This window comes from Lucilia sericata, unplaced genomic scaffold, assembly GCF_015586225.1.
Source record: "Lucilia sericata isolate MDLA Ls3-8-SP2 unplaced genomic scaffold, ASM1558622v1 Contig000110F_arrow, whole genome shotgun sequence".
NCBI lineage: Eukaryota > Metazoa > Arthropoda > Insecta > Diptera > Calliphoridae > Lucilia > Lucilia sericata.
The window spans coordinates 294,719-317,692 of NW_023994142.1; the positions used below are offsets into that span (position 1 = coordinate 294,719).

The 22,974-nt window shown below is 27.9% G+C and overlaps 3 protein-coding genes across 3 annotated transcripts in view; all 3 read right to left on the minus strand.

Annotated features, from left to right (window-relative positions):
• Positions 1-3,296: 3,296 nt before the first annotated feature.
• Positions 3,297-10,246, minus strand: LOC119600299. The gene is made up of 12 exons (XM_037950452.1): positions 10,039-10,246; positions 9,823-9,949; positions 9,126-9,769; positions 8,407-8,505; positions 8,179-8,305; positions 7,634-8,117; positions 7,192-7,264; positions 6,747-6,853; positions 6,183-6,605; positions 5,811-5,970; positions 5,552-5,678; positions 3,297-4,094 (listed from the first exon to the last, which is right to left on the minus strand). The coding sequence occupies exons 1-12, from the start codon at positions 10,144-10,146 to the stop codon at positions 3,361-3,363; spliced, it is 3,213 nt and encodes a 1,070-aa protein (XP_037806380.1). The 5' UTR covers positions 10,147-10,246; the 3' UTR covers positions 3,297-3,360.
• Positions 5,925-7,408, minus strand: LOC119600289. The gene is made up of 3 exons (XM_037950437.1): positions 7,192-7,408; positions 6,736-6,853; positions 5,925-6,675 (listed from the first exon to the last, which is right to left on the minus strand). The coding sequence occupies exons 1-3, from the start codon at positions 7,276-7,278 to the stop codon at positions 6,122-6,124; spliced, it is 759 nt and encodes a 252-aa protein (XP_037806365.1). The 5' UTR covers positions 7,279-7,408; the 3' UTR covers positions 5,925-6,121.
• A 258-nt stretch (positions 10,247-10,504) lies between the features above and the next one.
• Positions 10,505-22,974, minus strand: part of LOC119600286 (T-complex protein 1 subunit eta) — a 29,276-nt gene continuing 16,806 nt past the window's right edge. The window contains exons 5-6 of the mRNA XM_037950436.1: positions 18,751-18,939; positions 10,505-10,907 (exon numbers count right to left, since the gene is read on the minus strand). Of these exons, the coding sequence (XP_037806364.1) occupies positions 10,687-10,907; positions 18,751-18,939 (410 nt within the window). The 3' untranslated portion in view covers positions 10,505-10,686. The remainder of the gene's footprint in view (positions 10,908-18,750; positions 18,940-22,974) is intronic.

The following is a 22,974-nucleotide window of genomic DNA, read 5'->3' on the forward strand; positions in this document are numbered from 1 at the left end:
AAAGTTCTTCCAAAGCTTTGCGACAAACTAAGTAAACTATTAAAGTTTTGTAGAAATTTAAAAAATTGCATAAATTTCATACATATTACAATACTCCTTATTTATATAGTATTTAAAATAATTGTAACAAATATTAGAAATTTTGATGGCATTATTCAAGGTCATGTCCTTGAATCATATTTAAATATGTACACACTCTTTACATACATATAAACAAATGTATTTATGTACGTGAATAAAATATAAAACAAAAAATAAACAACATAATATGTAGACAGGATATCTAAACAAAAAAACTCAAACCATTTAACAAAATTCAAATAAAATATGTAATTATTGTTTAGAATACCAAGTGGTAGCAATGTAGATATAAGCCAACTACATACCTACATATGTTTGACTGTTTATATAACAAAGGATATATAAATACATGGATATGTGATGTTTTATACATAAACTTTTATGTATTAACATTATGCTGTATGCAAACACCCACATAACAGCTAAATGGGATAGCTCTAGGATATTTTGTTTTGTTTAGAAAAAATTTCCTGTCCCCACCATACAAGACTTGTGACAAGGTGTGGCTGGTATCAAAAATAAACATGTTCCCAGGCTTAACTGTTATCGTTTTTTTATTTTTCATTCCTGTCTCAACAACAGTTTACAAACATATATACTGTGTACATTATTTGATTCAAAATCATATTTTTTTCTTTGCTGTGTTTATATTTTCGGCTTTTCCCGGTTTTAAATTATATTCTTCATACAAGTGCCTGTGAGTGTATATATAAAACCCGGATATTGTGTAACAAATACACCCAAAGACATACATACTTTTATATACATATTTATATAAGTATATAAACAATTCATGTACATACTTGTGCAACCACATACTAAGTATATACTGCTCATGCGCTTCTCGTACACAAACTTTATTTTTATCATCATTGAGTAACAAGTAAAGACAAGTATATAACCTCTTACATATGTATATAAAAAAGCTTATACATAAATAGATAGCATTAGAATGGACTCCTAAAAATGTTCTGGATGCTTCCAAAGTTTTTTAAAGTTAACACATCGAACACATTTTTTAAATCATTAAAATATCTAAAATTTTATACATATAATCCATTATAAAAAATCTTTTTAAATTTAAATTTTTATTCAAATGTTTTGACCTAAAAACTTTTGAGCCCTTCTAATAATTATGTGTATATTCCAGAGCTTTTATTCGTTATAACGATATGTCTAACAAAGTAATTATTTTTATCATCTTTTTGGTAAACCGGCCAAAATTTGAAGTTGCAAAATGTCTGCTATATCACTGATAAAGGATATATTATGGATCCTTATAGGCATTTCTTTTACCAAAATCGTCTTTTCCCTTTACCAAAGTTCTGAATTGTGCATACAAATTTTTCAAATCTCAGCAAAAAACATAAAATTGTTCAATAATAATCAGATTTTTCACAACAAATCTTAACAATCGTTAAAAATCCAAATTGTTGATGTTTATCTGAATTTTTACAAAATAAATAAAATTTTCTAAAAATCTTAAAATTTCACTGAAAATGAATTGTTTCTAAAAATCCAATTTTTTACTAAAAACACGATTTTTTTAAACAAATATTTTCATAAATAGAATATTTTTTAATCACAAATAATTCTTTAAATTCAAAATAATCCCTAGAAATTAAACCTTTCAGTACATATATTGATTATTTCTTCATTTTTATTGAGTACAAAATTTTGATTAATCAAAAAAGAAAGGACAAAATTTTATCTCATCAACTGATAACTACAATAAATAAAACATGAAAATCATTAAACTGTTAAATTTATGAAAATTATATTAAAAAAATTAAAATTTTCTTTTTACAAAGAACAACAAACATCAGTTTGTGCGAAATGTTTTCAATATTTGTAAAATATCAATTTGAAAATCCAATTTTTGAGTTTCACTCATTTTACGTAGAGCAGGTTTAATTGAATCAAAGAAAGCCTGATCGGCAGCTTCCGTTTCATTTGTAAATGTTAGAGGTTGATGGCTATTTTGGGGAATATCATTTACTGAATGATTTACAGCTGCTGAAGTTTTTGCCTTTTTAGGTTGAGGTATATAGTTATAAGGTAGATCATCTTCATCAATATTTTCTTCCACTGATGCAGGGACATCGTTTGAAGCATTATTTTCTTCCAATGAATGAGACACACTAACAATAGGGACAGGTTGTACGATTTTGCTAGGCTTTTGTTTAGTATTTTTTGGAGTGCTAGTTTTCTTCTCAGGTGAACTTTTCTCTAAGACAGTTTGCTTTTCACGCAATCTGGCTGAACGGAATGTTGTCGAAGTATCAGCAGTTTTGTTCTTTTTATTCTTGGAAGAAGTTTTTGTCACTTTTTTCTCCTCTTCATTATCTTCTTCGATTTCTTCGTCATCTTCTTCTACTTTGCTTTCTTTTTTAATTTCAATCTCCTCAATTTCTTCACTTTCCTGTTCATCATAAATATCTGATAATTTCATGCCCCTCATTTCTAAATAGAATTTCATTTCACGCGTATATTTAAATGGACAGAAGAGGCGATCATTTTTTCTCTTCATAGTCACCGAAGACATTAAACCACCCACACAATTCCTCCAACGATTTTTTAAGGATTCAGCTGTTGAATGAATGATTACACTTAATATTTTTGAGTTAAATGCCATGTTACGATAGTTAATGTTAGTTAATTAGTAATTAATAAAGTGCATTTTTTTATTTTAAATAATCGTACATTTTTATATAAAATTTTATTCCAAAGCACCAAAGTTTTGTAAATAATAGATATGTTAATACGTTAATAAATTTACAAATAGACAAATATTACTTAAAATAAAAATGTTAAATGTGCATAAATTACTACAAATCATAAAAGAAATCGGTCCAATATATCTACTACAAAATTTTGGTTGAGTATCTGAATAATTGTGGTATTAGAAAACCCTAGACCAAGAACAAAAAAGCAGCAGACAAGCGCCCTATAAATATAAATCTTCATTATAAATAAGACTTTCATTAAAAAAAATTGATTCTCAATAATTTTTGGGTTTTTATAAAAAGTTTCCATCCAGTAAGTTTTTAATTAAATAAACTTTTTAATAGATTTTAAAATAAAAAAAACAGAATTATTCTTTAGTAAATTTATCCATTTTTATTGAGCTCAAAATTTTGATTGAATTTCTCATCCAGTTGTGATGAAATTAAAACATAGTAAAATAATAAAGAAAAATAAATCTTAAACGGTTGTATTGATAAAAGAAATTATAAATGCTTACAAATATACAAAATCAACTATAATTATTTTTACACTTCAGTTGTTGCGAAATGTTTTCAATATTTGTAAAATATCAATTTGAAAATCCAATTTTTGACTTTCATTCATTTTACGCAAAGCTGGTTTAATCGAATCAAAGAAAGCTTGATCGGCAACTTCCGTTTCATTTGTAAATGTTAAAGGTTGATGGCTATTTTGTGAAATATTTACGGAATGATTTACAGTTGCCGAAGTTTTTTGCTTTTTTATTTGCGGTGTGCCGTATTGAGGAAGATCTTCTTCATTATTTTCTTCTTTTGAAGTATTACTTTCCCCCATGGAATAGCAGACACTTCCATTAATAGAAATGGGAGTGGTTTTAATTTGAGTTTTTTTCGTATTTTTTGGAGTGTTCGATTTCTTTTCTGGTGAGCTTTTCTCTAAAGCTGTTTGTTTTTCACGTAATCTTGCCGAGCGGTATGTTATTGAAGTATCAGCAGTTTTGTTGTTTTTATTTTTGGGTGATGAGATTGACTCTTCACATTCTTCCATGGGTTCGGCTTCGTCTTCATCATCTACTTCGTATTCTTTTTTTATTTGTTTCTCCTCAATTCCAATATTTTCCTCTGCATCATAGATATCCGATACTTGCATACCTCTCATCTCTAAATAGAATTTCATTTCACGGGTGTATTTGAATGGACAAAACCGTCGATCCTTTTTTCTTTTCAGCGTCACCGCAGTCATTAAACCCTTTACACAATTATTCCAACGATTTTTTAAAGATTGGGCTATTAAATAATGATTATAATATAAGCTATTGTAACACTCACTATATTTTAATTAAACACCATATTTACAAACGATAATTAATGTTAGTAGGAAAATGCTAAATTTTATTTTCTAAAAGATTGAATCTGGACCCAGAATTTCTCCATTCCATCATGAAGTAGCAAAAATATTTATACCAGAAAATTTAAAATTTGAAATAGTACTAACTTTTAACAAAAAGAGCACATTTTTAGGTTTCAAAGTAATAAACTAATCTTCCGCTATGTAGTCTATACAGACTACACCATTTCAAGTTTAATTTGAGAAAATCCAAAGTTATATTGTGAAATACCAAAATGAATTTTAGAAATCCAATTTAATATTGAGACATACCAAATTAAATTTAGGAATCAAAATTGATATGAAGAAAAAACAAATTGAAATTTGAATTTTCAACTTAATATTGAGAAAAAACCAATTGATATTGAGAAGTCGAAATTAATATTGAGATAATACGAATTGAAATTGACAAAATACAAAATGATATTAAGAAAACCTAATTTTGTATCGAAATTTATATTATTTTAAATCCATATCCTATTTAAACATTTTATAAGAAAAATATTTTCATACAAATTTTAAATTTCTCATTTTCATTTATTAATTTCTCAATTTCAATTTGAAATTTCTTAATATAATGTTGGGATTCTGAATTTCAATTTGTTTTTTCTCGATATGAATTTGCATTTCTTAATTTTATTTTATTATTTCTCAATATTAGTTTGGATTTCTCAATTTCAAATAGGGTTTTCTCAATATTATTTTAAATTTCTGAACTTTAATTTGAATTTTCTAAATTTTAAATTGAAATTCTCAATATGAGTTTGTATTTTCTCAATTTAAACTTGAAATGGTGTAGAATTAAGACTAGACTATAGACTACACTTAAGACTGGATTATTAACTAGATTATACTATGGATTAGACTATAGGCTATACTATAGACTAAACTATAGACTAGACTATAGACTAAACAATATACTAGAATATAGACTACACTACAGGCCAGATTATAGACTAGATTATAGAATAGACTATAAACTAGACTACAGACTAGATTATATACTAGACTATAGACTAGACTGCTTCTGACATAACCAACCGCTCTCGACAAAGAGAACAGACGCTGGAGTGTGCAATCATGTATTATATGAAACCTTTTTCGTATTGGACGGACAAGAAATTACAGACATAAATCAGTTTGGGTAGAAGCTATTCAAAAAGAAAGCAGTTTACAATCAAGGAATGCACTTTTCCATAACGTTTCCACAGCCACAAGTTTTTAATAATGTATTCAGATTTATACTACGTATGTTTCTAGGTCTCGATTGTCATACAAGTTCAATATTTTAAATTATTAATATCTACCAATAAAAAGTTAGTGTAATGGATGCATGAGAATAACTAAAGATATTTACTTATAATTCCTTGTTCATCTTCATCAATATCATCATAGAATGGCACAAAAACGCGTCCAATTGCATGCCATGCTACACTTTTTGCTTCGCCGCTTTTATAATCTTGATGCAGTCTATCCCAAATGACCTTAAAAATTTAATTGCCCATTGATTTATAAACATTTAATGTCAGTTAAAATACTATGCAATGGAAGCTTGGTGTGTTCCACAGTAAATATCATTGCAATACGCAGTAGAAAGTAAAATGCCACAAACTTACCGGGTGTCCTTCTATTTGTTTTATTAAATCGATTGTCATATAGTCTACTACTCCACGGCTGGTTTCCAAAGATCTTTTTTCATCTATTCTACTCATTTTTTTTTTATTTATTTGCAATATTTTATTTATTATATTAATAAAGAAAAAATATAAAAATACTTAAATTCACAAAACACAAAATGCACAACTTTTCACTCGAAATAAAACAAAACAGAATAAAACAAGAACTGAAAATGCTGATAGAATGGCGCAAAAATAAAAGCAATGTTGCCATACGGTTTGTAAGTATATAAAAAATCGCTGTATAGGATTTAAGCATTTTGAGATTGATATTTCTTTAAGATTTGCAAAAATTCTATTTTAAAATCCAACATTTGTGCTCTGTCTAATTTAGTTAAAAAAGGTTTTATGGAATCGTAAAAATCTTGATCGGGATCTTCTTCTTCGTAGTCAGACTCAAAGCTATTGGAATCATAAACAGGATAATCATACACATGTTCAGTTGTATTTAAATCTCGAGTTGTAGTTTCACAAAATAACATAGGATCATAGCTGCTGACATCGGGCAAAATATTATTGCTATTATCCTGTTCAACCTGATCAACCATATTTTTTAGAATTTTCTTTTCTTTTCTAGCTTTTAATTTCTTTCTCTTTTCGCTATGTTTTCTCCCGATCTCATCATTTTCTTGAAATTCTTCTGGAGTGCCTACTTCAGCTAACGATATGCCCCGATTGTTTAAATAGAATTCCATATGATGAGCATATCGATAGGGGCGATATTTGGGATCACCACTATTTTTAATTTTTATAGTTCTCATTAATAAATTTGTGATATTTTTCCATAACTTAATCATTTCCAAATCTATAAAAAAAAATTACTTTTCAATATAAACAACCATTATTAATGAATTTTTATATTTACTAAGTTCTTGCTTTTCCTTAGTAGGCAATTCATCAAAGTAGGGCACCACTGAGCGAACTACATCATCCCAGTCCATAAAACGATTTATTCGATTAACATGATCTTTATCCCATAAAGCCTATACAAAGAAAAAAATCATAATATCCATAATTTTGTAGTATTAAGAGTTTTTGTAATTCAAAATATATGGCAACTTTTTGTATTTGGTGACTATTAATATGATTACAATTGAAACCACAGGCGATAGCATAAATTTTTAACATTTTCTCCAAAAAAAGTACAAAATTACAGCCTCTTTTTTAATAAAATTACTTCTATAACTCAAATATGTATATTTGAAAATGAGACAATCACCAGATATTGTAAACAAAAATTAAAAAATACGATTTTGGATTCCCTACTTGTCGTCTGTGGTCGTGGTTGCAAATGTTATTCATTGTTTAATTCTTTACTCACCGGTCTTATTCCAATTTCCTTTAAATAATCATAGATTGAAAACACCACAACACCTCTACTAGTTGTTAAACATCTTTCAGAAGACATTTTTAGCAAATAATGTTTATATTTTACAATAAAATTTAAAAATCCAATAAAACCAACACGAAAGAAAAATTTCACAAATTGGCTTGTAAACAAAACAAAAATGTTAAACAGGAAAATAGTGTTGTCAACTTTAAAAATATTGACGATTTTTACTTCATATTATTTACGCTTATACAACTTGCACTTAAAAAATGCTTCAAAAATATTTCATTGAAACTTCCCCAGCATTAAAAATCAAAGTTCTTTTTCTCTTTATAATAAAAATTAGTTTTTTTATTTAATTCACAAAATAAGTAATTGACATTGTATTTAATATTTTTTTAGACATTGTAAAAATTCTATTTTAAAATCTAACTTCTGAGCTGGGGTCATTTTACGTAACCAGGGTTTAAGAGAATCAAAAAATGCCTGATCTGCATCTTTTACTTTTCGTTTCTGTCTTCTGTATGTTCCATCATAGGGAGCTACATTTGCAAGATCATTTCCACCATTGCAATAAACCATTGGTTCATATGAATTGTTGCTGAAAGCTTGAGATTCTTCCGTTTCCATGAAGCCAACAGAGGGTTCTATTATTTCAAGCATTTCTTCCTGTAAATTACCAGTTTTTAAGCTTTCTGGTATATAAGATTGTTTGAATCTTCTTTCGAACAAATCCATTTCATTAAGTTCCTCTTGACTATAAACATCCTCAAGTTTTAAGCCACGATCATGTAAAACAAAATCCATATGTCGACCGAAATTGTATAGACGATATCTTTTATCACCGTTTTGTTTATATTTTTGAAACAGCCACAAATCATCTTTTAGCTTTTGAAAAACATTTTTTAAACTTAATACTGTTTTAAATAAGGGAAATTATTAATTTATTTGTTAATTTTTATAATTGGAAACATTTACTTATTGCTGTTTGTTCCTCCTCATCCACTTGCTGAAATTGTGGAACTAGAATTTCAGCAATACTACGCCAATTATCGTTAAATATTGAACGTATCGCATGATCAATATGTCCGACTTGCCAAATAGCCTGAAAAATTATGTTAAATAGGTTTTACTATTTGGAATATATTTAGAAATTCCATGATGCAGTTTATTTACGTTATGGCGCTAATTTGTGCCTTAACTTACCGGTCTACATTTTATTTCTTTTATTAAATCGTATACTGTGTATGTTGCATCTCCTTTTGTTGTGTTAATCGTTCGTATAATTCTTGGTGTTTTTACCATCTTTTATTTATAATTTCTTGTTTTAAATGCAAAATTCAATAAACTAAATTATTATTAAACTCTGAAACCAACTCAACTTAAAAATGTGACAATACTGAAATGAGGAAAACAAAATAGAATGAAGGTTCAAAATGAAATTAGAAAAAACAAATAAACACAGGGTTGCCAAACTTCATTTATAAAAAGTTTATTATGGCATTTTGAGAGTTACCATGCTTCAAATAAATTCTTGTTTTTAACATAAAAATTTATTCCAGATCTGTCAAAGACTATTTTAAACGAATGAGAATGCCATTGTTTAGAATCCTATAATTTCAAGTTTCTATTTTTTTTTTTAATTTTTGAAAGAAAAAATGCTGTGCATAAATGTTTGAGATATGAGTAAAACTCCCCAAAAACCCATATATTTGATGATTTCGATCCGGATCCTTCAGAAAATTATTTTCGCTATCAACAATGTAGTGATTCAGAATATTTACAATTTATGGGGATAGCAAAATTGAATTGTAGAAATTTCAAAAATTATGCTGTTTTTGATGTTGAAAAATTAAATTTTATAAGAGAACAATAAAAAACACACTAAAAAGAAAAAACAATTTTAAATAAATATTTTAATACAATTTATATTTTTTTAATGTTTTCAATACTTCTATTTTAAATTCCAACTTTTGCGAATCATTTAAATTGCGTAAAGTGGGTTTAATAGACTCAAAAAATGCTTGATTAGCAGCATCCGCTTTATTTGTCAAATCAGCTGAAGCCGTTGCTGCAGATTCGTCGACAAATCTCTGCATTCTAATATTATTACTCTGCTGCTGTTGATGATAATCAAATGTTCCAACAATTCCATGATTTTGAACTGCAACTTCATCATCTGTTGTTTGCTGGCTGGTAGTTTCACACATTGAACTTAGATCTATATAATCATCAGGACTACATTCCACTATAGCTCTTTTACTGCCAGAGGGTTTAGCTTTTTTACTGATGGAGTTTTTAATGGCATTGTTATTTTCACTTGTTCTCTTGTTATTTGCAATTTCTGGTGGCGGCAACCCCGCCATAGCCCTAAATTTAATCTCATTTTCTGCTAGTCGTTGTAGTTCTTCCTCAGTGGTAAAATCTTTAAGATATTTCTTTTTGGAATTAAGAAAGAATTCCATGAGATGTAAATAATGACATTGATTACTTTGGCCTTTTTTTGCGGTCAATATAGACTTCATCATGCCTTTTCTTAAAAGATTCCAGTAATTTTTCAGCTCATCAACTAGGAAAATAAAAATTAAATAAAACACTTAAAAAAAGAACACAGCTATTTACTGATCTGGGTTTGTTCGTCTTCATCTAGTTGCTCAATGAATGGTACAAAAATACGGGTGAATTTTTTCCAATTTTCTTCAGATATAGCACCATTTTTATGATCAATATGCATTCTATTCCATATCACCTATATGTTAAAGAAAGCCACAACTAAACATTAAAAACTATAAACTTTACCGGAGGAAGCATAACCTATAAGACTAAATTTTAAGTTACCGGCTTATTTTTCATTTCTTTTATGAAATCATAGATATTGTATTGTACAACTCCATTACTAGTTTGTATATTTCTTATTATAATGGGATGCCTGCCAGCCTTTTTCATTTTAAATTAATTTTTAATTTAATTTTGTTAAAAATTCCAACACAAATTCACAAAATTGTAAACACACCGTCACGTAGAACAACACGAAAGAGGAATGAAAACAAACAACGCTATCGGAAAAAAGTGTTGTCAAGTTTATTTATATAATAAAAAACGCCTAAACATATTAATATAATAATGGAAAAGAAATAATTTCAAAATCAATCTATTACAAAATAAAACTCTTAATTTATCCAGTGTTTTAAAAACATTTTCTCTTTTTTATTTTAAAGGTTTTAATATTTTGTAGTATTTTATTTTTGTATTTGTTTTTGTTTTGTTTTTAATATAGTAGAGAAGAAAAGAAGCGTTTCTTTTATTTAGTAATGAATAAATGCGTTTGATGATAGTGCTTTAGAATACAATTTCAAATGATAATATTTTAGTATGTTTTCTTTAAAGAAAAAAAAATTAAACATAAAATTAACGAAAATTAATAAAAATGAACATTAAGTTTTTAAAAAATGTTAAATAGAATGACAAATTTATAGATTTGGAGTTTTACATGGGTCTACCCATACCACGGCCCATGGGAGCACCAGCCATTGGAGCCTCACCGGCTTTAGGACTCTTGATGGTCTCATCAACAGACAGAATCATGCAGGCAGCTTCAGCAGCAGCAGTTAAGGCATTAATTTTAATGATTGAGGGTTCCCAGACGCATTCAACGAAATTGTCGGCGATATCTTCTTTAGTGATGTCAACACCATACCATTGACCACCTGTAATTGTAAATTATTTAGATAATTAGTTATGTATTTACAGTTCATTCGGGATATAAAAATTAAACATATTGAGAAATTTTCGAAATTTGTTGAAATTGCTCGAATTTTTGAATAGTTTTTATTTAATTTTATTATAAAAGTTGTTTAACTTGGTTTATTTTTTAGAAGATTGAATGTAGCTTTCTAGTAAAAAGTCATTTTGAAAAAGATTTGAAAAAGTCTTTGGTTAGGATAGGATCTTCGCCCTGTAGAGTAGATACAATTTTGGTGGGAACGTAGCAATCGGCAAAAGTACTGAATATAACTTGCGTGCGGTATGGAATTCTGTATTCATATTAGAGAAAGTTTCGAAGATTTTTAGTTAGCCTTCGCACAACTTCTTGACATCAATGTTTCAAAGTCATTGTTCTTGAAACTATGTCTGAGTTGAGACCCTTTATTGCAAATGAGCGATATATACAGCTGCGTTTAAAAAAATAGGAGTGAGACTTAAAAATAATTATGCAGCTTAATTTTAAAAAGAAACATTTACAAAAAGTCAATATTTTTTCAAGATATTTGTTTGTTAAGAGTTTAAAATACAAAACGAATAAAATTTTTTATATAGGTTCATTAGATTTTTTGGTATTCACTTTTTTCGAAATCCATATCAGATTTCGGCTGTTCAAAAAAATAGGAGTACTGTATATTATTTAACCTAAGTTAGATTAATTTCCATTATTCGAAAGAAAATGTCAGAATTGATGAAAATGAAATCTGTTCAAATATCTTGAAAATTATGAAAATATCACGAAAAAATATGAAAAATTTCATGGTAATTTCATTAAAAGATTTTTTGAATACTTTAGGAAATCAAATGTTTTAAAATCTCTCATAAAAAATAAACATTTTATTCAAATATGATTAGCTCTTCCCATAAGTGCTTATCATATTTTTAAAATTAATCCCATTAGGGCGTCCCAAATTAGTGAAACTAAGCCAAATTGTAGTTATTAAACATCGTGATCAATATTCAGTTAGTTCAGATCAATTTTTAAACAAATATTTTTTTAAAAAATTTAATTTCAGACCATAAAGCATATAGTGAAACCCATAAAGTCTGCCAAGTAACGCATTTAGAGGTGGTTTCATACATGGATGAATTTTTAATGCATGAATATGACAACAAATTACATTTTTAAATCTAAATGAATTCAGAAAATATATTGGAAGTCCATTAATCGAAAAATATTAAGCTCTAACCAACTTTCAAAGAAGTCGTATAATAGGAATGATTCATGATGGGTCTTGGCAAAAAGGGTATGGTCTAATAAATTGTAAAATGGTATCGTAGACCAAAGGTTGTAGGTGAACATAATACCCCAAGATATATTATCATATTCCCAATAAACAAATTTGATAAAACGGCGGTGTTGTGCTATGAAAACATTATTGATTCCAAATTGGTGGAAGGTCGTTTCATAGGAAGTAGGTCATTACGTTGTTGTCGACTTACTGATTCTAAAGCAAAACGTTAAAAGACCTTTCATATAACGTCTTTGAAGGTTTTCTGAATGAATAACTGCATATTTGTGGATAATCGACCACGACATGTGTCATCAAGCCCCTCAAAACCGGTGTCGGAAAGACATTAAGTTCGGGAGGCTCTTATACCCAAATTCTAAATAAAATCTTGACAAAAAGGACTGATGTTGTACTGCTACACATTAATTAATAATATTTTAGATGAAATTCCCTTAGTTTTTGTTTTTATTTTAAAAATATTTGAACTTAAATCCACAGTTCCAGAAATACACAGATAATTCTTCCAAGAATAACATGTTCTTCTTACGAAAAATCGTTTTTGGTTAGAATTGGAAGAAATTGGAACAAACTTCCATCTAGACTCAAGATATTTTCATACTCTGTATCTAAATTTAAAAAGATCATCCTAAATCGCCTAATTGAAGTCTCTGGTGTATAAGTTCAAGGAACTCTCTATTCCATTTTATTATAAATTCTTTCCCTGTATTCTATTCTTTCCATACTATCTAATCTTTCCATACTATCTTTAATCTCTTTGTTCCCATCTTTCTAGAATTTCTATAATTAAAATTAATAATAATTATTAATTGTTAGTCTAAGCAATCATATATGGCCTAACCAATAGGTTCGATTGTAAAAATGAATCTTAAATAAATAAAATAAAAAAGTAAAATAAAAAAAATCGAATACTCCTATTATTTTGAACAACAGATTTTGTATATAAATTTAAAAAAATATATATTTTTTTAAATAAATTTCTTAAATATTTAAGATAACGATTATAAAAATTAGAGAACAAGTTAAATAAATAAATTATAAAAGTATTTAATTAAAAATCTTAATCTTTCACAAAAAAAAATTATATATCAAATTTTTGAAATTTTCACTCCTATTATTTTGAACGCAACTGTACATGTTTATGTATATGTATGTATTTTGAAAGTAACAAAATTTAAAGTGGACATATTTTTCAATTACAAAAATATTTCCATAATAAAGATTAAATATTCCATAATTACATTTTGAAACGCCTACGCTTATTACAAAATTTAACAGAATTATTGTAATAACAAAAAAACTGTAATTTTAATAAAATTTTGTGTGAGGGCGTTTAAGTACAAAAAAATTAAACCCTTTTTCTATGAATAATCAAAATTGTAATTCCCTTCAAAAATAAAATTTCTGTTATTGTTTGCCCCAACCAACAAACAACAATTACACTTAAAAAATTAATTTCGAAAAAAATAAAAAATAAACATTGTCAATTAACAATTGATGCTTGCGACAGACGACAACAACATACAACGAAAGCAGCAACAACAATTATGTTGATAACATCTAAATCTAGAAAACTTGAATTGAAATTTTCGAATGTGGGAGATTGGGAAAGGGGGGTTGAGGAAGTGTGTGTTTTAAGAAGGTTCATTTAAGTAGATCATATGTATGTATTTAATGTTATACCCTCAATCCACAACAGTAACCATAACAATTTTAAAACTTGTTTCTTTTTTTAACTTATAATAAAAATAATATATTTTTATATAGAAAACAGCCAATGCTTGTAAAATATTAAAGGGGGGTCTTCTCTTTTACACTATTTTACATTAAATGGGGACACACTACAAGCTCATGTTGTTTTATTTGTTTTTTTTTTTTTTTGTGTTACTCTACAATGTGGGCGACTTAAATCTGGCTGCATGCGCGGCCACAATGCGATTGCTGTTTTGTTAGTTTGTGGTTATTGCGTTTATTGTTTAAGTAAATATTGTACTAAGTACTTTATAGTTAAAAAAAAAACTATAGGGTTGTTGTTTATCTTCATACTTAGTGTGTCGTATTCCACTATATATTTTTACTTAATTTAAATTATAGACTTTTTATTTATTGGATTAATTAACACAATTTAAAGTAATTTGAAAACTTTCTTAGGATTTCTTAGAGGGAAAAGTTGTTTATTGGTTTTGCTTAGATTTAAGAAAAATTGAGCAAATTTTCTAGAAAAAAATGATTATTTAGGAAAAACTCAGTAACAAGAAGAAAATAGTTAAGGAGAAACTTAACAAAGTTTCTAGGGCAAACTTGAGGTCAAACCCAGCAACTTTTCTCTACAAAGTTAATGAGAAACTCTGCAACTCTTTTAGAAAACAGTTGATGAGAAACTCTGCAACATTTTTAGTGAAATGTAGATGAAAAATTCAACAGCTTTCCTAAAGAAAAGCTGATTATAAACTTTGAAAATTTTTTAGAAAGCTGATGCAAAACTGGGCAAGTTTTGTAAAGAAAAGTTGAGAAAAACTAAGAAAATTTTCTCTATAAACTTGAGGAGAAACTCAGCAAATTTTTGGAAAGAAACATTTTTAAAGAAAAATTGATGAAAAATTGCTTAACTTTTCTAAAGTTTGATAAGAAACTTTGAAAATATTTCTAAGAAGATGAGGTGAACCTGTGCAAGTTTTAGTAGAGAAAAGTTGAGAGAAAGTAAGAAAATTTTCTCTAAGAACTTGAGGAGAATCTCAGTGACTATTATAAAGAAAAGTGGATGAGAAAACCAGAAACTTTTCTAGAAACCCACAAGCGTTTCTAGAAGAAAATGCATGAGAAACTGAACAACATCTTTAGAGAAAAGTTCATGAGAAACTCAGCAACTTTTTTAGAGAAAAGTTTTCTAGAGTAAAGTTGAGAGAAACTAGGAAAACTTTATAAAGTAGACGATATACTCAATAAATTTTATAAAGAATAGTTGATGAAAAACCCAGCGACTTTTCTAGAGAAAAATTGGAGGGAAACTATGCAACTTTTTTTTAGGGAAAAGTTGAAGAGAATTTCAGCAACATTTAAGATAAAATTTGATGAAAAACTTTTCAGTGATGAAATTATACAATTTTTCTAAATAAAAAATTATGAGTTACTTAGAATTTTTTTAAATTAAAGAGAAACTCAAACATTTTTCTTTAGATATGAAAAACTCTGTAATTAGGCAATTGTTGATTAGAATGTTTTTGAAATTGGTTGGTTGGTTAACGTGGTAGTTCACTGCGCGCGAACAGTCAAGTAGAGTCGAAGAGACTCCGTTTTGACCCGACCATTCCACTCGTCAAATGTAGTATTGTATAGTGTTATATCCAGCCTGTATCAGTGAGAAATCTCAGGATATCATTAAGCTTAGATCCAGATATCTCACCAAGGTTAGATATGAAGTAACTACCAAGAAAACGGTTTCTGTTAGCGGATATGGAAGACCGTTTCTTCTTTTTCCCGGTCTTTGCAACTGCGACAGTTTTCATTGAAGGGTAGCCCAAGCCGACTTGCATATGTGCCTAGCACTCTGTGTCCTGTTATTACTGCTATTAATCTCGATATATCCCGTCTATTTCGGTTTATAAGGAGACTTGTGCGTTTCTCATTGAAGGAGAGCCACAATATCTTGGCGCCTGTACATGTGTCTAGGTTATTCCACCTATTTTCAGCCTTTTGAAGATAGAATCTGAGGATACTACTCTTGATAAAACCTAATGGGGTTGCTACTGAAACAGCGTTGGAGATATCAAGAATATTAAAATTAGTTAATTAAGAAATGTTCTAAAATATGTAGCAATACTTCGATAAGAATTTAATAATTTTCCAGTTAAATGGCTAGACGTTTCAATGATAAGATATAGTTTAAAAAAAATATGTATTAATATTTGAACGCCAAGAATGAATGAATATTGGGTCATAGATTATAGATTAATGTTTTTTTTATAAATCCGACAGAACTAAAATAAATTTGAGAAAATTTTCCATGTTTGTGAAAAAAAAAAACCTATAACAAATGTTAAAATTTTACACTCATGTCTAACAAAACTTGACTTTGATGACGGTTTTGTAGTAATTGTCTTTTTTATATCTTAACCTGTTTAAATTTGTTTTGTTTTTCAAAATAAGACTAACATTCGTAATATAAAATTAATTCCGTTTCCGGTTTAATTTAATTAATTGTTTTTACAGGCAAGGTTAAAAGCAATAACAAAACAAAGAAACCTTTATATGACACCAATGGCTATAGGAAACCAAAAAAAATTTATTTATTAAATAGATATCGAATTTTAATGAAATCAGCTGAAAAATATTCCATGGAAAATAACAAATTTCAATAAATTAAAATGTAGAACAAAAATAAACATAATTGATAGAATTGGCAATATTTTCACAGGAATTCATTAAAAAATTTTTTTGACAAATAATGATTTTTTTTTTTTAAGTATAAAAATTTATTAACGAAATGTGTTTATTTTTTGTTTAGTTTTATTATTTTTGTTTATGTTTTATATTTTTTTTTTGAGGAGTACGTTTTCATTAAACAAAGAAAAATGTATTTATAGCAAGAAAATAAAATAAAATGAATTGCAAAATTTGCCAAAAAAGAGAGATAACTTGGGCCAAATAGGATTTTATGACGCGTTCACATTTTGTGTTGTATTTATTTGTTTAATAAAAAAATATGAATGTTTTTTATACCCTACACCACTTTAGTAGGGTAACATACAAAAATATTCGTCCTAGACCTTAAAGTATACCAATCGGCTTAGAATCGTTTTCTGAGTCGATTAAGCTATGTCCGCCCGTCCGTCCGTCTGGCTGGCTGTCCATGTAAACCTTGTGCGCAAGGTACAGGTCGCAATTTTCAAGATAATTGGCACGCCAAAGGATGAAGCCTATTGAAAATGGTTAAAATAGGTCCATTATTTCACCTAGCCCCATAGAACAGAACCCCCCGAAAAGGGCTTCTGAGCTCATAATTATGTTAAATATACAGATATATCGATAAAATATGGCACAACTAAGTTTTATAGAAGTCTTGATGACCCTGCCAAATTTCATAAAGATCGGGCCCCATTTTACCCTAGCAATACAAAGTCGTCTTCAGAAAATTACTTGAATGTCCCAAATTAACTTATAAACACAAATATGGCGATGAAATTCAGCACAATAAAATATTATGTAAACAAAATTTTATCGGGCTTGGTCCATATTTGCCCCTAGCCCCCATATAAAGCCTCTTTCAGAAAATTAGTTTTTCATCCATAAATGGCTTAAATGTATCGGAACAAGGGAATATTGAAGATACATATATGCTTTATTATGAAAAATAAATCACATTTAATTTTCATAACTGGTGTAGGGTATCATATGGTCGGCCACGCCCGACTATACTTTCTTACTTGTTTTTTTTTTTTAAATTGTTAAGGTGATATGAAAAAAAAATTAACATACATACAAATTATTTAATAAAATTAATCTTTCTATAATAAAAAAAAAGTAAACAATAAATGAAATGAAAAAAAAACATTTTTAATATAAACAAATACATTTATAATCACATGAAATGAATATTTGTTGTTGTTGCAAAGCAAGACTGTTTGTCTACGTGACTAAAAATGTTTTTAAATTAAATATTTAAAAACGAATATTTCTTTTCGAAAAAACAAAACATATGTATTTAATATTTTGAATTTTTTTTATTAAAGGGCGCCAATTGAAGGTTAATTTCAATTTAAATTACAAATACATCGATACAAAATATTTAGTATTTTCGATATTAAATTTATGGGAAATAATAGGAACGAGTATTGTAAAAATTTAATATAAATTATAGAAATTTTTGAAAATTAGGTCTTTAAATAGTGAAAACAAATATTGAATAAAATATTTTAAATATTTGAATATGACCGCAATATTTCTTAAAGTGAAAAAGTAAACAATTTAAAAATTTGAACAATCAAATTTTAAAGTCAGTTTCTAAACTCCATAAAAATTTTATTGCAGTTTAAAGTAAACTTGCAACATTTACACTTTATGTGGAACAAGTTGGTAACAAACTGAACTCTATAACATAAATAACAGTTTCTTTAAATTGCTACAAAAAAAAAAAAAACTTGTAGTAATTTTTTTTTTTTTTTTTTTCAGAAAAATCAAGTTTGATCTTCTCCACATACTGTACAAACAACATTTAAAGTTGCATGTTAAATGTCTTCTATATAGAAAATATATAAAGAAAAATCAAAACGTTACTTTTAGAAATCAACTGTAAACACAAACAAGAATTTATGACGTTTTTTGTCGTGGGTGCCATGACATGCTTTTTCCAAAAAAAAAAAAATATCTTTAACAAATCGCAAACATGATTTTCATGTTGCAAAAAAAAAAATAAATAAATAAATAAATAAAGAAACAAACTTTAAATGTTGGCCAAAATGAAGAGAGAAAAATCTCTTATCAAATTATTAAACCAAGTATAAATATAAATTTTCTTTATTTTTTTAATCACTAAACTTACCTTGAGCATGTTTCTGTCTGAGTTTATTTAAAATGTTGGTGGCATCAAAACCGGCATTATCGCAAAGTTGACGGGGTATGACTTCCAAACCTTTAGCAATAGCAGCAATCAATAATTGTTCTTTGCCGGCAATTGTACGTGAATAATCTCTTAAGATTTTAGATAATTCCATTTCGATGGCACCACCACCTAAAAGAGAGCGAGAGAGAGAGAAAAAAATTTAATAAAAGTTTTTATAAAAATTTTAGAAGCTAATTTAATCATAATTATCTAAATAAAAAGCAACTATCGGCAATTTTTTTAGAGGGAAGTGGTTGAAACCGATGAGAAACTGAGCAACTTTTCTAGAGCAAAATGTATGAGAAACTCGGCAACTTAAAGGAACTCAGCAACTTTTCTAAGGGAATGATGATGAAGAGCCCAGCAACTTTACTAAAGGAAATTTGATGTAAAGGTCAACAATTTTTCTAAAAAAAAGTTGATGAGACAAACTGCAACAATTTTAAAAGACTGTTGAAAGGAAATTCAACAAATTTTCTGCAGTAAAGTTGATAAGAAACTCAGCAACTTATAAAGGAAAAGTTAATAAAAAGGAAAGTTGGTGAAAAGCTCATGAATAGTTCTTCAAAAATGTTGATGAGAAAATCGGCAACATTTTTAAAGGAAATTTGAAAGGAAATTGAACAAGTTTTCTAGAAAAAAGTTAATAAGAAACTGAGCAACTTTTTTAGAAAAAGTTGATAAGAAACTCAGCAAGTTTTCTAAGAGAAATTTTATGAGAAACTCAGAAACATTTCTTAGGGAAATTTTATTAAAAACTCAGCAATTTTTTGTAGAGGAACTGGGCAACTTTTTTAGAAAAAAAAAAAAAATATGACAATATCAAAAACTTTTCTGGAGGAAACTGAATAAAGTTGAAGAGAAACTTCGCAACTTTTTTAAAGGAATGTTTATAGGAAATTCGGCAACTTTTCTATAGAACGAATGCTAAGAAACTCAGCAATATTTCTATAGGAAAGTTGACGAAAAGTTCAGCAATTTATCTTAAGAAAAGTTAATAAGAAACTCTGCAACTCTTTTAGAGGAAAGTTGATAGGAAACTCAGCAATTTTTCTAGATAAAAGTTGATAAGAAACTCAGCGACTTTTCTAATGAAGGCATAGGAAATGTCTACTAATCTCAAGGAAAGTTGATGAGAAACTTGGCAATTTTTTTAGAGAAAATATAAGAAGAAACTCAGCAACTTTTCTAGAGGAAACTTAACGAGCAACTAAGCTACTTTTTTAAGAAGAGACTTTTCCAGAGGAATGTTGATAGGAAACTCAGTAACGTTTCTAAAGGAAATTTTATGAAAAACTCAGATACTTTTCTAGTGAAAAGTGAAGGAGAAAGCCAGCAACTTTTCTAGAGTAATGTTGGTGAGAAACTCAGCAACTTTTATGAAAGAAACTCGACAAATTTGAGAAACTCAGCAATTTTTATTAATCAAACGTTGATCAGACAATTTTGGTGAGAACATCTGAAAATTTTCGGGAGAATAAGCAACTTTTCTAGAGGAATGTTTACGATAAACTAAGCAACTTTTTTTAGAGGATTATGCGTGGCCGACCATATGATACCCTACACAAGTTATGAATATTAAATGTGATTTATTTTTCATAATAAAGCATTTATCTTCAATATTCCCTTGTTCCGATACATTTAAGCAATTTATGGATGAAAAACTAATTTTCTGAAAGAGTCTTTATATGGGGGCTAGGGGCAAATATGGACCAAGCCCGATAAAATTTTGTGAATATATTTATATTTACATAATATTTTATTGTGCTGAATTTCATCGCGATATTTGTGTTTATAAGTTAATTTGGGGCATTCAAGTAATTTTCTGAAGGGGACTTTGTATGAGAGCTAGGGTCAAATGGGGCCCAATCTTTATGAAATTTGGCAGGGTCATCAAGACTTCTATAAAACTTAGTTGTGCCGTATTTTATCGATATATCTGTATATTTAACATAATTATGAGCTCAGAAGCCCTTTTCGGGGGGTTCTGTTCTATGGAGGCTAGGTGAAATAATGGACCGATTTTAACCATTTTCAATGGGCTTCGTCAAATAAAATGTGCGTGCCAAATTTCATCCAATTATCTTGAAAATTGCGACCTGTACCTTGCACAAGGTTTACATGGACAGCCAGCCAGCCAGACGGACATAGCTTAATCGACTCAGAAAACGATTCTAAGCCGATTGGTATACTTTAAGGTTACAAACATCAGCACAAATCCAATATACCCTCCCCACTAAAGTGGTGTAGGGCATAAAAATTTATAAATATTTAATTTTCCTAATTTATGTGTTAATATGAAAAATCTGTTCATTTAAGTATGAAAAATTATTGCAAATTTTAAAACAACTAGATTTAATTTTTAAGGTAAACCTGCAATTATGTTTTAATAAAAACAAATTACATTAATTTATATGTATATTTCTGCCAACAAAAAATTGCAATAAATCAAACATATTTTTTGTTTGTTTTTGATTAGACTTGCTACAGAGTTTAAATTTTGTTGGCAAGGTACAAACAACTATAAGTCTAAATAAATTTATTTAGTTTTATTTATATGTATTGTCTTTTAAGTATTAAAACAAACCATATATGAATGTATGTACGTATGTATATTAGTCATCTCTTAGTCATTTTGTGGCAATAAAATTTAATTTTCTTAGTTTATTTTTAGGTCAGCATCAAAAGTTTATTCGTTTAGAAAAAAAAAAAAAAAAACAAATCCAACAAATTTATATCTATAGAGTCGAGATAAACCAAAATACAAACGTTTTGTGTTTGTGTGTATGATTTTTATACTTAGTTTTTAACCAAGATGTGTAATAAATGTTGTCTTGTCATTTAAAGTCAGACAGCCTTAAGCAATATACTACTGACGATGTTTGTGCAATTTTGGTTTGAAATTTGTTTAAATTTCAAATAATTTTTTTTTTTTTTTCAAAATTAAATTGCAAAAACTGTTGTCTGCAATGTTTATTTATATACGGTGGTGGTGGCTTGTAAGATTTGGTTGTTAGATTAAACTAGAAATGTTGTAAATTTAAGTGTGAAATTGTTGAAAAATTTTATTGATTATTATTTGTGAGTAATTGATTTTAATATGACAACGATGGAAATCTAAACAAAAGTTGTTGTTAAACAAACTACATAGACGGAATTATAAAAAGTTTATGAAAAAAGTTGGCAGGAAGAGGTTCTTAAACTTTAGTAATTGCATGTTGGTATGAAGTATAAAAGAATTATTAAGTTTTAGTCGTTCCAGAAAGCAGTTGATGAAAATCACAGTCTCTTTTTACAGAAAAGTAAATGTGAAACCAGCCATTTTTTAGTAGAAAATTTGACTCTAGTTTACAGTTATTATGAAAAACACTTTCTTGTTAATCTTTTGTTAATCCAACAAAGAGCTAGATTTCCGACTTTTGTAAAAGTTCGAAAAATTCTATATTTTTGGTCTTTTTCATATATCAATCTAAGTTTCCCCCAAAAAAGTTTGTACATCTCTGTCTATACGATCGATTGTAAATAACAAATCCAAATGTACTTGCCATACATTGCAAGTAAACGTATGTGTGTGTGTGAGTGTTTTTGCACTGCACTTTCAATCACTACCTTCGCACCAAACTACAGGCAGTCAACAAAATGCAATCAATGCATTTGAGTGTTGAATGGGGGTCAATAAACTTGTCATGGATACACTTAAGACACAATGCAAGTTTGTTTTATGTGTGTATGAGTTTTTTTTTCAGATACAAACGCTTAAAAACAAAATATTGCAATAAAAAAGTTGCAAAAATTAAAAAATGTTAAGTAATTTTATTTGTTGATTCTGATTTTATGTTTTGGATATATAAAAAGATTGGCCAAAATTTGGTTAAGTAAATAAAATGGTAGAAATTTTTATTTGTAGTCAAATAAATGGAGCCTATTTAGGGGAATTCTTAAAATACGTTTCCAAAAGTGTGATGAAAATTGTAACGGATTAATCTGCATACTTTTTTAGAGAAAATTTGATGTGAGAAACTTTAACTTTTGTAGAGAAGGATGATAAGAAACTCTTTGGAATTAAATTTCAATAGTAGTTCCTTATAATAAATTCTAATTTTAAGCTTATTTATCAATGAAGAAACCTAATATTATTTATCTTTCAATATTTTCAATTAGTAA